Here is a 13546-nt window from a genome sequence, read left to right on the forward strand (position 1 = left end):
AACGGGCCTGTGTTTGGCTTGTTGGCAGGGAGCACCAGCCTGGACGTTGGTAATATATCTGCCAGGCTTCTGGAAGAAGTTTAAAAGATGTCAAGGGAGTGAAGCCCGGGAGCAGGTTCTCCTGGGATCTGAGTTGATTAAAGGCGCATTACAAACCAAGTCAGTGCGTGTGCTAGCTCCTGAAACAGAGTTAAAGCAGCCAGAGGCCGGGCTTTGTGAGTCACTGTGATTTATTATGTTTTGTTGGTTGCCATGGTGCTGAACAGTCTATCAGAAGAGTCATTTTACTAAGCTAGTTCAGAAAGATTTTAGTTTGGTGTCTTCCTTTTTTTCCCCCTGGTGTCAGTGTATTGTATTTAGATAACTTGGCCCTATAAGGGCCCCTTGATTCTACATCTGTGTATTAAAATGCTTCTCCAAACTGAATTAAAATTGTGAATGTTAAGAGTCAAATAAGTGTTTTTGTTCATTGTCCTAGGTCCTATGACATCTGTCCCGTTAACCACTGCCTGATCAGTAGTTTGGAGCTGGGACTTCTTGTCTCTGAGAACATAGAATGTCAGTCACATTCCCAGCCAGATCACATAATGTTCTTGTTTCAGTGGGAAAATGTAACCTGAATTCTATGCACTGGGTACTTAGTTCTTCCACCCACTCACTCACTACCCCGACTCATTCCTATGACATGATGGGAAAGGAGTCCCAGCCCTTCCCATCTTTGCTCCCCAGGAAGTGGTGAGTTCCCACCAGGAGAAATAGCAGTAGCCATTTTCATGCAAGCAGTGATGGTCAATCTGGTGACTGCCTTTCAGGGCCTGTCTGTGTATGTTCCACAATATTGATAAGGATGCATGATACCTCCAAATAGTGTTTATCATAAGAATCAATTTTCTTTCATTTATTCATTGATTGATTTGTTCATTCATTCAACAAATTCATCATATTTGAGATGACCTATGTTTTTGTACCCCACTGGAGAGAAGTGTATTCTGATTTTCATTTATTTTCAACAGCATCATCTGAGAAAAATAAGGCATCATGACTAAATGGGTACCAGTGATGTTTTCTTGGGAAATTAAAAGATGAAAGAGAGTGTGAAAGAAAAGGATTCTGAGGCAGTGGTAGTATTTTTTGAATTAAACCTTTTTGAGAAGTTTCTAATGGAAATAATTTGGTGAGCCTTTGATATTTAAATCGAAAAATACATACACAAATTCACTAATCTCATTCATGAGAAATAAATTCTGTTGTTTTGGCTTTCCTCATCGCTGTTGTAAGATTCAGTTTTCTCAGGACCACTGAGTAAATTTATGCTTGCCCATCATGACCTAATTGCCTCCCAAAGACCCCCACCTAATACCGTCACTATGGGGCTAGGATTTCGATTTATGAGCTTGGGGGAACACAGACATTCAAACCATAGCAGTGGGTTTTATTTCATTTAAGAGGGTACTACAAATTGTTCCTCTACTCTCCTATTCTTGGACATTTGGGTTGTTTTCCAGTTTTTGGGGCATATGCCCACAAAAAGACATGCACAAGAAAGATCATAGCGATGGGTTCATAATAACCCATTAATGTATACATTAATGCACCTAAAGGTGAATTGCTGAATCATAGGATGATAGATACTTAACTTCATTCAAAACTGCTACTAGTTTCCCATAGTGGTGGTACCATTTTCTAATTGCTTCTTAGACTCTCAGCCAGTTCAATCTTTAGCCTCACTGTTACATCCAGAGGTATCTGCTGCTACCCATTTTTGAACATGTGGCGACTGAGGAATAAATTCTTCTGTTTGGGCTTTTGTCATTGTGGTTGTAGGATTCAGTTTTCTTAGGAGCCCTGAGTCAATTCATGCTTGCACACTGGCTTTCTAACTTCCAAATTTTTTCCTCTTGGTCCTTATGAATTTCTGCATTGAAAATATTTCCTTTATTGTCAATTTAATGGGTTTTCAGGACTTAGTAGAACTAAATGCTTATGTTCAATTCACTATTTTAAACCTATTCATTTAAGCTACTCTACCTTCACACAATTAGTGAAACTATTCATTTAAAGATACATAGTTTATTTTCAGGTGAATCTTAAGTTTAGAGCAGTAGGGAACTAAGAAGCAAAATAAAACTCCTTATGCAACAGGGAAAGGTCAGTCTATTTAGAGATAGAAATATTGTATCAAAAAGGACTCAACAATACCAAGCTGTGATAGCCATAATTATTTAATGATGTTATGTGAGAAAAGTTATAACAAACCTAGACAGTGTATTGAAAAGAAGAAGCATTATTTTGCCAACAAAGGTCTGTATAATCAGTAGTCATAAAAGATGTGAGAGTTGGACCATAAAGAAAGCTGAGTGATGAAGAATAGATGCTTTAGAATTGTGGTGTTGGAGAAGACTCTTGAGAGTCCCTTGGACAGCAAGGAAATCAAACCAGTCAATTCTAAAGATTTCTACCCTGAATATTCACTGGAAGGACTGATGCTGAAGCTGAAGCTCCAATACTTTGGCCACCTGATGCAAAGAACTGACTCATTGGAAAAGACCCTGATGCTGGGAGCGATTGAGGGCAGGAGGAGAAGTGGACAACAGAGGATGAGATGGTTGAATGGCATCACTGACTCAATGGACATGAGTTTGAACAAACTCTGGGAGATGGTGAAGGACAGGGAAGCTTGGTGTGCTGCAGTCCATGGGTCACAAAGAGTTGGACTCGGCTGAGCGACTGAACAACAACAATGTGATGGAAATTATGAAGAACTTTCAGCAGGTTGCAATAAGCAAATTACAGGTGATGTTTCTTATTGGATGGCTTCCCCATACTGATTCTTTTATTGGGTCACTTAATTGAGACCTGGAATGGACTGGGGACACATTTGCAAGAGATCAGTGTTATGGTGAATTCCAGATACTCAATTGAAGAACATACCTCCAAGGATTTCCCTGGGAGGTCCAGTGGTTAAGACTCCACACTTATATTACAGGGGGATAGGTTCCATCCCTGGAGGGGAAATTTAAGATCCCACATACTGTGTGAGGTGGCCAAAAAATAGAAAAGAAAAGACAAACATACCTTTTGTGGCAAGCTACCTGGTATATAAGTATCAGAAGATACATATGATTCAAGTTAGTAACAATGAAACTGAAACCGTAAAAGGCTTAACTCATATTGCCAGTCCTTGTGAAAGGACCATCTCTTTGGATCTTGGATTTTGCATTTTTCTCTTGAAAGCCAAGGATGCAATGAGGCAAACTCTACTTCTTGGGTCCCTCAGTCTTTCATGGCTAAAATATAAATTCTAGAAAGACTTTTCTCTGTGAACGCTGGGCTTTTGTATTTCTTGTTGGTAAATCCCAACTGCCCAGGTGGCGTTAGTGGTAAAGAACCCACTTGCCAATGCAGGAGTTGAAAGAGATGCGAGTTTGGTGCCTGAGTTGAGAAGAATCCCTGGAGGAAGGCATGGCAACCCACTCCAGTATTCCTGCCTGGAGAATTTGCATGAACAGAGGAGCCTGAGAGGAGCCTGATGGGCTACAGTCCATAGGGTCGCACAGAGTCGGACACAACTGAAGTAACTTAGCATGCATGCACACACACATGTTGGTAAATCACAGTGAGGAAATGGCTTCAGTAGAATTCAGGGACTGTAACCCATGGGGTTCACTTCGTTGAGCAAGTAATATTCAGTTTGAAGTGAGAACAATAAGAGATAGGCTTAAAGAGCAGGGAAAAAAGTAGGTTAAATGTATGGAAAAATTTTATAGAGAAGGTCTTGGTAAAATGCTATAATGATAACCTGACAAGAAGTTCATTAAGGGCCAGTTCACAAAGATCTGTGCAGGGTGTAGTCCTGACAGGGGAAGGTAGTCAGAGCCTAGAATTTGGGATCATGTACTGAGGAGCCCTTGAGAAGATCTGTGGCTTTTCATGAGGGACACAGCCAACCTGAAGCTGCAGAGAAGGAACCAGGAGAATAATTACTCCAACCTCATCCTCCTCTCTCCCTTGGGTCTTCTTCCAGGGCACCCACTGACTGAACCAAACCAGACAGCAGAGGGCAGAGGAGCCCCATTGATACAGTCTGCAGATCAGTCTCCCCGAGAGGAGGGGAGAAATATGGGGAGCAGAGAGAGGATCTGGATGGGCCAGTAGGAGACACCTCACATACATGTGTCAATGGTCAGCATGGTGGAGTGAGTTCCTAAAGCAGGCTACAGAGAGAATTTATGAAAGAGTTTTGGAAATAATATACCTACAGATTATTACAGGTGGACTGTAGTAACTGACTATCCTTTCCAGCTGCCATAAATTCGGGGGGGCAGTTATGCATCACAAGTGTAAGAACAAGTTGCTGCTACTGGAAACCAGTGAAACACATTTTGTGAAATTCATTTTATAATAAAAAGTCTTCCCCACAAAGGCAAAACGCCCATTGTTAGCAGTAGTAAAATTGGTTGCCTAGTATTTTGCAGCATATAAAAGATTTTCATGTACATCATTTTGTGTTATTTCCTCATTAATCTTGGGAAGTACCTGGGATGATAGATCTTTTTTTTTAAAACTTATTATATTGACGTATAGTTGATTTACAGTGTTGCGTTAATTTCTGGTATAGAGCAAAGTGGTTTAATTATACATATAAGTACATTATTTTTCATATTCTTTTCCATTATGGTTTATCATGGGATATTGAATATAGTTCCCTGTGTTATACAGTAGAACCTTATTGTTTATTTTTTCTATATATAATGGTTTGCACCTGCTAATCCCAAACTCCCAGTGCATCTCTCCTTTACCCTCTCTTCTGCTTGGCAACCACAGTCTGTTCTTTGTGTCTGTGAATCTGTTTTTGTTTCATAGGTAAATTCATTTTTGTCATATTTTAGATTCCATGTATAAGTACTATCATGATATTTGTCTCTCTCACACTTCACTTAGCATGATAATCTCTAGGTCCATCTATGTTATTGCAGATGATGTTATTTCTTTCTTTTTTGTGACTGAGCAGTATTCAGTTGTATATATCTACCACATTGTCTTTATCCGTTCATCTGTAGATGGACATTTAAGTTGTTTCCATGTCTTGCATATTGTAAATAGTGCTGCTATTAGCACAGAGATGCATGTATTTTTTCAAGTTAGAATTCTGTTCAGAATATGCCGCAAGTGCGATTGCTGGATCTTATGGTAACTCTATTTTTTGAAAAACCTCCCTACTGTTTTCCATAGTGGCTGCACCAATTTACATTCCTACCAACACTGTAGGAGGATTCCCTTTTCTCCACAGCCTCTCCAGGATTTGTGGTTTGTAGACTTTGATAATGGTTATTCTGACTGGTGTGAGATGATACCTCATCGTAGTTTTGATTTGCATTTCTCTAATAATCAGTGATGTTAAGCATCTTTTCATGTGCATGTTGGCCATCTGTATGTCTTATTTGGAAAAATGTCAGTTTAGATCTTCTGCCCACTTTTCAATAGGGTTTTTTGTTGTCGTTGAGTTGTATGAGCTACTTGTTTATTTTGAAAATTAAGCACCTGTCGGTTGTATCATTTGCATGTATTTTCTCCCAGTAGGACAATAGACCTTTCTAACAGATGAGAAAACCAAGTCTTGTAGAGATAGAGATTGTCTAAGGTATCATGGCAAGCAAGGGGAAAGCCTGAATTTGAACCAAGTGTCCTGATGAAAAATTCAGGTGCCTTCCACAAAGAGAAATCCAGATCACATGCAATGATTTTTTAAAGGCAAAAATTGTTGACAATAGAAGAAAATACCAGTATAAGAAATTCTGCTTTCAAGGTATAGCTGAATGGGCTTTTGACTATGATGTTCTTTACTAGTAGCTGATTTTTTACTGTCTTCTGTTTGAGAAGACTGCATCTGGTGATAGATGGGGTGGATGTTTGAGTCTTGGAAGTTATACCATTATAACTAGGTAAAAGCCAGATGAGTCCATTCTGAAGGTCCATTTAAATCCTGAGTCCCGTATAACTCCAATATTTCATAAAGTTGAGCCTGATTTAATCTCTGAAAGACATTGCTTGGTATCCTAATAGCCACCATGTCTGATATATGCTACAGTGATCTACACTAGAGTGATTAGGTGACCATTTGGCCAATGTTTGGCCAGAGTTATAATAACAGTAATAAAAAATCCGTATCAGGAATAAAGTTGGGAAAGAGTGCATGGCAATTTTGTACACAGCCTGTGTGCCTTGGGGCAGGTCTTTATTCTGAGGTTTGCAGGTGGCCATTCTGGTGCTGTGACTTTGACTTCTCACTAGCAGCCCCTCCACTGTAGAAGAGAAGCCAACCCATTAGGCAGTGCATCCCTGGGGCTTTCTCTCATCTTTATTGTTCTGACATTATATGATCTCACCCTGCTGTCTTGACAGCTGGACTCAGAATTTTCTTCCTTATTTAAAAAAATATATATTAAGTATAATTTATATAAACCCCAGATCATAAGTATTCAATTAGCTAAGCTTTGACAGTTAGATACACCATGTAGCCAATATCCAAAACAAGAGAGAAAACATTTTTATCACTCCAGAAAGTTGCCTTATATCTTCTTAATCAGTCCCCTCACATCACACCTCCTCTGGGAGGGCAACTGCTCTTCTGATTTCTCTCACCATGATTGTTTGTCTGTTCTTGAACTTCATGTAAGTGGAATCATACAGTATCTGGCCTGTTTTACTCAATGTAATGTCTTTGAACTGCATGTTGTTTTGTGTATCACCAGTTTGTTCCTTTTTACTGCTGGAGGTATTCCATCATTTAAAAGTACCACAATTTGTTTATATATTCTTCTGTTGTTGATTATTAGAGCTCTTTTCATCTTTTCATTTTTGGCCCAGTTTGAATAATGCTAAAGTAAACGTCCTTTTGTAAGTCCTTTTGTGGGCAATTGCATTTATTTCTTTGGTCCATTCCTAGCATTGAAATTGTAGGTATATATTCGGATTTTTTGCAGATAAAAAATTTATTCATTTTAATTGGAGGATAATTACTTTTCAATATTGTGATGATTTTTGCCATACATCAACATGAATCAGCTGTGTGTATACATGTGTCCCCCCATCCTGAACCCTCCTCCCACCTCCCTTCCCTCTGGGTTGTCCCAGAGCACTGACTCTGGGTGTCCTGCTTCATGCATTGAATTTGCACTGATTATCATTTTACATATGGTGATGTACATGTTTCAGTGCTATTCTCTCAAATCATCCCACCCTCACCTTCTCCCACTGAGTCCAAAAGTCTGTTCTTTACATCTGTGTCTCCTTTGTCGCCCTGCATGTAGGATTGTCGTTACCATCTTCTTTGTTGTTCAGTTGCTCAGTCATGTCCGACTCTTTGTGATGCCATGGACTGCAGCATGCCAGACTTTCCTGTCCTTCACCATGTCCTGGAGCTTGCTCAAACTCATGTCCATTGAGTCAGTGATGCCATCCAACCATTTTGTCCATTGTCATCCCCTTCTCCTTCTGCCTTCAGTCTTTCCTAGCATCAGGGTCTTTTCTAATCAGTTGGTAAAGTATTCACTTCAGGTAGCCACAGTATTGGAGCTTCAGCTTCAGCATCAGTCCTTCCAATGAATATTCAGGATTGATTTCCTGAATCAGGTAGCCAAAGTATTGGAGCATCAGCTTCAGCATTGGTCCTTTCAATGAATATTCAGGATTGATTTCCTTTAGGGTGGACTGGTTTGATCTCCTTGCAGTGCAAGAGACTCTCAAGAGTTTTCTCCAACACTACAGTTCAAAAGCATCAATTTTGCTCAGCCTTCTTTATAGTCCAGCTCTCACATCCATACATGACTATTGGAAAAACCATAGCTTTCACTATATGGACCTTTGTTGGAAAAGTCATGTTTCTGCTTTTTAATATGCTGTCTAGATTGATCATAGCTTTTCTTCCAAGAACTAAGTGTCTTTTAATTTCATGGTTGCAGTCAGCATTCGCAGTGATTTTGGAGCCCAAGAAAATAAAGTCTGTCACTGTTTCCATTCTTTCCGCATCTATTTGCCATGAAGTGATGGAACCGGATGCCATGCTCTTAATTTTTTGAATGTTGAATTTTTAAGCCAACTTTTTAAAGCTGTGTCATATTGCATTTCTATTCCCAGTTTTTTAAGGAATCTCCACACTGTTCTCCATAGCAGCTATACCAGTTTGCATTCCCACCAGCAGTGTAAGAGGTTTCCTTTTTCTTCACACCCTCTCCAGCATTTACTGTTTGTAGACTTTTAAACTTTTTGACGATGGCCATTCTGACCAGTGCGAGATGATACCTCATGGTGGTTTTGATTTGCATTTCTCTAATGATGAGTGATGTTGAGCATATTTTCACATATTTATTAGCCATCTGTATGTTTTTTATTTTAGAATAGTTTTAGTTTTACAGAAGTGTTTCCCAGGTGGCACTAATGGTAAAGAATCCACCTGCCAATGGATGAGATGCAGGAGACGAGTGTTCAATCCTTGGGTTGGGAAGATCCCCTGGAGTAGGAAATGGCAGCTCATTCCAGTATTCTTGCCTGGAAAATTCCATGGAAAGAGGGTCCTGGTAGGCTATAGTCCATGGGGCCTCAGAGAGTCAGACACGACTGTGTAAGCACAGTTTTATAGAAATATTGCATAGATAGCACAGAGTGGTCCTTATACCCCATACCCAGTTTCCTCTATTATTGATATCTGACATTGGTATGGTACATTTGGCACCATTAATGAACCAGTATTGATATACTGAAAGTGAAAAGTGCAAGTGCTAGGTGCTTAGTAGTGTCCAACTCTTTGCAACCCTGTGCACTGTAGCCCTCAAGGCTCCTCTGTCCATGGAATTCTCCAGGCAAGAATATTAGAGTGGGTTGCCATTTCCCTCTCCAGGAAATCTTTCCAACCCAGGGATCGAACCCTGGTCTCCTGCATTGCAGGTAGATTCTTTACCGTCTCAGCCACCAGGGAAATCCATTGATATATTGTTAACTAAAGTCTATACTCTTCAGAGTTCCTTAGTTTTTGCCCTCTGTCCTTTTTCTGTCTATGATTCCATTCCAGGACACCACATTACATTTAAGTGTCATATCTCCTTGGGATCCTCCTGACTGTAACAATTTCTCAAACTTTCAAGTTTTGAGGACCTTGACTGTTTTGCAGAATACTGGTCAGGTATTTTTTAGAATGTATTTCAATTGGGATTATCTGATGTTTTCTCATGAATCGACTGAAGTTTTTATGAATTTGGGTGAGGAAGATCACAGAGTAAAGTGCCATCTTTATCAGAAATGTCAAGAATGTTGGGTGTCAATATCACTTATCAGTAATATTAACCTTGGTCACCTCATTAATTTACTGTTTGTTGGGTTCACTGGAAAGTTACTCCCCCTCCTCTTTCCATATAGTTTTCTAAAGTGTTGGTACTATTTTATACTTGGCCAAGCAGTGTTTGAGAGTCCACATGCTCCTTATCCTCACCAACACTTGCTCTTGTCAGTCTTTAATTTTAACCATTCTAGTTAGGGTGAGGTAATCCCTCTGTGGTTTTAATTTGCATTCAGTGATGACTGTTGATGTTGAGCACTTTTTCATCTGCTTCTTGGCTATTCATATATCTTGTTTTGTGACATTTCTGTTCAAGTCTTTTGCCTGATTTTTTAAATTGAGTTATTTGTCTTTTTATTATTGAGTTGGGGAGTTATTTGTATATTCTAGACATAGCTTCTTTATTCAATATAGGCATGAAATGTTTTCTCCCAGTCGGTGGCTTGCCCATTGATTTCTTACTGATGTCTTTTGATGAGCTGGATTTAAGATTCTAATGAAGAGATTTGAGGTCCAGTGTTGGGTAATAGACTCTCACCCATTCTAAATCTGATGCTGCTAATTTTCAGTTATGAAGATTAGTGGTGGGCTGGTGGGTATAAGGATTATAGCTATCTTTTCTTTTCAAGTCATCTGATATTCATTAAAAGAAAATTTCCAAAGACAAGTTCAAGATTTCCCATAGTAACAATAATTGTGTTGTTCAGTGAGAAGATTCCAGATGTATTAGGTCTGTTTGAGTAGCAACTGCCAGGACATGGAAGAAACCCATGTAAGAAGACCATGTCCTGTCTTTTGCTAATTATGAATTCTCATTTCCCAAAAAGCTTAGGCATGATCAGGGATGACAGTAAAAAGGGGGCTCTTGCATGGGAACACAGTGCAAGTCAAGTTTACAGACAGAGAGGAAGCTAGCCTGGGAAATGGCAACACAGAGGCCACTTCCAGCATTTTCCCCAAGATTTGGTGACAGGGCGCATAATCCTTTAACCAATTAACAAAAAAGGAGAGAAGCAGAAGCCAGACTTGGTGAAAAACAAGTCTCCTTGTTCATCAGTCAAGAAAGAGTCTTCAGTCAGGTTCAGGAAGGGTCTGGATTCTTAGACTCAGTTGTTTACAGTTCTTAAACTCCTCTTGGAGAGGAAAGAAGAATTCCTCTTAAGAAAAGGGACATCATGTAATATTGAATATTGACTCATTAGTTGGGTCTGGGAGATATTTTCAAGCTTCTTGAAATACCAGTAATAAGGAAAGAGCTTTCTCTAGACTTCACATGTTAACTCATTTACCAGCCAGTCCTGACATATTGACTTCCTGAAATGGTGCTTGGTTCTAAAACTGATAATCATTAGTTTCAATCTTTCGTATTTGCAAAAGATTGAAAATCTTTCAGGTTTTCAGTCTTCTGCAAATATGTTTGAAAAATCAGGTTGAAAAATCCTTTGTAGTTTCTAATTTGTGCTAAGTAAATACTGACTTCTTGATTGATTTCTGTCAATTCTTAATCATTTAGCATAGTATTTGTAATATTTAACTTTGGAGATGAGTACTTGGAAGATCATTGCATGCCTTTTCTTTAGTACCAATGGTGTTTGGAACTGAAAAAAAGACTCACCTTTGTTTTATTTTTACACATATACTATGATTTCTGGCTGGTAATGGCTCTGAACTCCTTGACTTTCCTGGATTCCATGTATGTTCTAGAATTCTCCATTTATCCAGTTACCATGATTCTATAAAATTTGGAAGAAATAACAGTGGCTCAAGGAGGAAATAGCCATGGCTTAATGTCATGTACAGCTAAAAGTCAGGATTCTATTATTTGCAAAGAGGAAGAAAAATAGGGACTTGAAATTGAGAAGACTTGAGGGTCAGTGGCATTCCTTAGTACAATTTAAAGCATTCTAAAAAGTGGGGGAAAAAGTTTGTCCATTAAAAACATGATTCTGACTTTTTTTTTCCTTTAGGAAAAGAATGAGTCTTTTTACTTAGAAAAAAATCTGTCTCTGAATTTAGCCGTCATCTCTTCTCTAACTGCCTCTTTTCTTGCTGTTTCAGGTGAATCTCTTTGTGCTGCTGTCTGTGGTGTGTGTCCTCCTGAATTTAGCCGGATTTATTCTCGGCTGCCAGGGTGCTCAGTTTGTGTCCAGTGTGCCCAGGTGTGATCTGGTAAGCTGTCCTGAAACATCACTTTGTGCCTGTGCCAACCGTGGCCTGCCCAGCATTCTTGGGTGCCAGTGTGTGGCTGGACACAGGACCACGCAGTGTCCTAAAGTGAGACCTGAAGTTGGTAAAAGAAAGTGCGAAAACAAAATAAAGAACTAACTGCTAATTATTTTACTCAGATTGTTGATTAGTTTTTCTAAAGCAGGGACCAGCCAGTAGAACCCCCAAACCACAGAATATAATGCATCATTAGTCAGTGAATAGATGGATCAGTTGTCCACGGTCAGGATCTATCTGCTCTTGTCTAAAGAGGAAAGATGGATATTATCAGAATTCAGGTTAGCAGTCCTTTATCTGAAACTTCTGGAGGCCTTTCAGCGTTCAGAGTTTTTCTAGTTTTTAGAAGATAAATGTGACACATAGACTGTTTATTCTTTAATACCTCAGTGGAGTTGGGAGACAGCAGACTGTAATCAAAATTTTTGGTGTCCAGAGCTTTGAGGATTTCAGAATCATAGATAAGAGGTTGTGAACCTGTACTATCCCATTTTTTTTTTCTAATTGTGGTAAAATATACATAGCATAAAATATACCATCTTAACCATTCACTGGTGTTGAATACATTCACCTCATTGTGCAGCTAATCCTCAGAACTCTTTCCATCCTGCAAAGCTGACATTATACATTTTATTTTATTTAAAAAATTATTTATTTATTTATGGCTGCACTGGGTCTCATTGCTGCGTACTGGCTTTCTCCAGTTGCAGAGGGTGGGGGCTCCTCTCCGCTTGCAGCGCGTGGGCTTCTCATTGCAGTGGCTTCTCTTGCGGTGCATGGGCGCAGTTGCCCACTGCATGTAGAGTCTTCCCGGACTAGGGATCAAACCCATGTCCCTTGCATGGCGGGCAGGTTCTTGACCACCAGGGAAATCCAACACTATGTATTTTAAACTGCTACTCTCCATTCCCTCTTCCCTCTGGCCTCTGCCAACCACTCTTCTACTTTACGATGCTACGGATTTGACTGCTCTGGTTGTCTGATATAAGTGGGATCACCCAGTATTTGTCTTTTAGTGTTTATTTCACTTAGTATAACACCCTCAATACATCCGCATGTTGTAGTATGTGTCAATATTTCCTTTCTTTTTAAGGCTGAATGATAAATATTTCACTGTATGCAGAGGTCACGTTGTGTTCACCCTTCACCCATTGGAGGACACTAGCATTCTTTCTACCTTTTGGCTGTTGTAAACAATGCTGTCATGGAAATGGGTCAATTCTCTGGAGTATGTGCCCAGAAGTAAAATTTCTGGCCATCTCTGAACTTTTTAAGAGGACTTTTCCATCACAAATATCTCCCTGTGGCAAAAAGCAAAAGAAGTGGACTCCTGGGAATTCCCTGACCATCCAGTGGTTAAGACTCCATGCTCCCAATGAGGGGGCCACCGGTCAGGAAACTAAGATTCAGCATGTCTCACGACATGTCCCCCCCTCCCCAAAAGTGGACTCTCTATGAGTTATAGTAAACCTCATCTATTTGGAATTTGGTTCCATGGCATTCTCACCCAGTCAAAACCAGCAGGATGCAAGTGAAGAAGGCCACCATGTCTCTTACAACACTATGATGGAATCCGTGCAGGAAGCTCATGATCTCCCCAGATGGGAAGATTCCTCAGGGACTCAGTAAAAACTTGTTGCTCTTAACAGTCCTTCACAGTTTTAAAAAAGTTTTTGTCATTTTGTTGCTTAATAACCTTAAGTTTTGGAAGCACAGGCTCACAGTGCTTCCTGATGTTTAAGGCCCTCTATGACTTGCCCTTGTCCCTCTCTCCCACTGTAATCAAGCCCAAGCCCACAAGCCACCTAGGTTCCTGCCCTACTTTGCTGTTCCTGGCAATGCCTCTCTCCCCTGACCACTCCCTGTCCTTTACTTCTCTGTTCATCCAAATAGGATCGGCCTTTTAATGCCTCATTCAACGATTATCTTTTAAAGGAAGTAGTCCCTGATCCCCAGAGAAGATAATCTTCCAGAATTCCTGTCTGTCCATCT

The 13546-nt window shown here is 39.8% G+C and overlaps 1 protein-coding gene across 1 annotated transcript in view; it reads left to right on the forward strand.

Annotated features, from left to right (window-relative positions):
* ENTREP1 (endosomal transmembrane epsin interactor 1) overlaps nt 1-13546 on the forward strand; it is a 76495-nt gene that overhangs the window by 32627 nt on the left and 30322 nt on the right. The window contains exon 3 of the mRNA XM_070794239.1: nt 11390-11500. Within this exon, the coding sequence (XP_070650340.1) occupies nt 11390-11500 (111 nt within the window). The remainder of the gene's footprint in view (nt 1-11389; nt 11501-13546) is intronic.

The sequence above is a fragment of the Bos indicus genome, chromosome 8 (assembly GCF_029378745.1).
Source record: "Bos indicus isolate NIAB-ARS_2022 breed Sahiwal x Tharparkar chromosome 8, NIAB-ARS_B.indTharparkar_mat_pri_1.0, whole genome shotgun sequence".
Lineage (NCBI taxonomy): Eukaryota > Metazoa > Chordata > Mammalia > Artiodactyla > Bovidae > Bos > Bos indicus.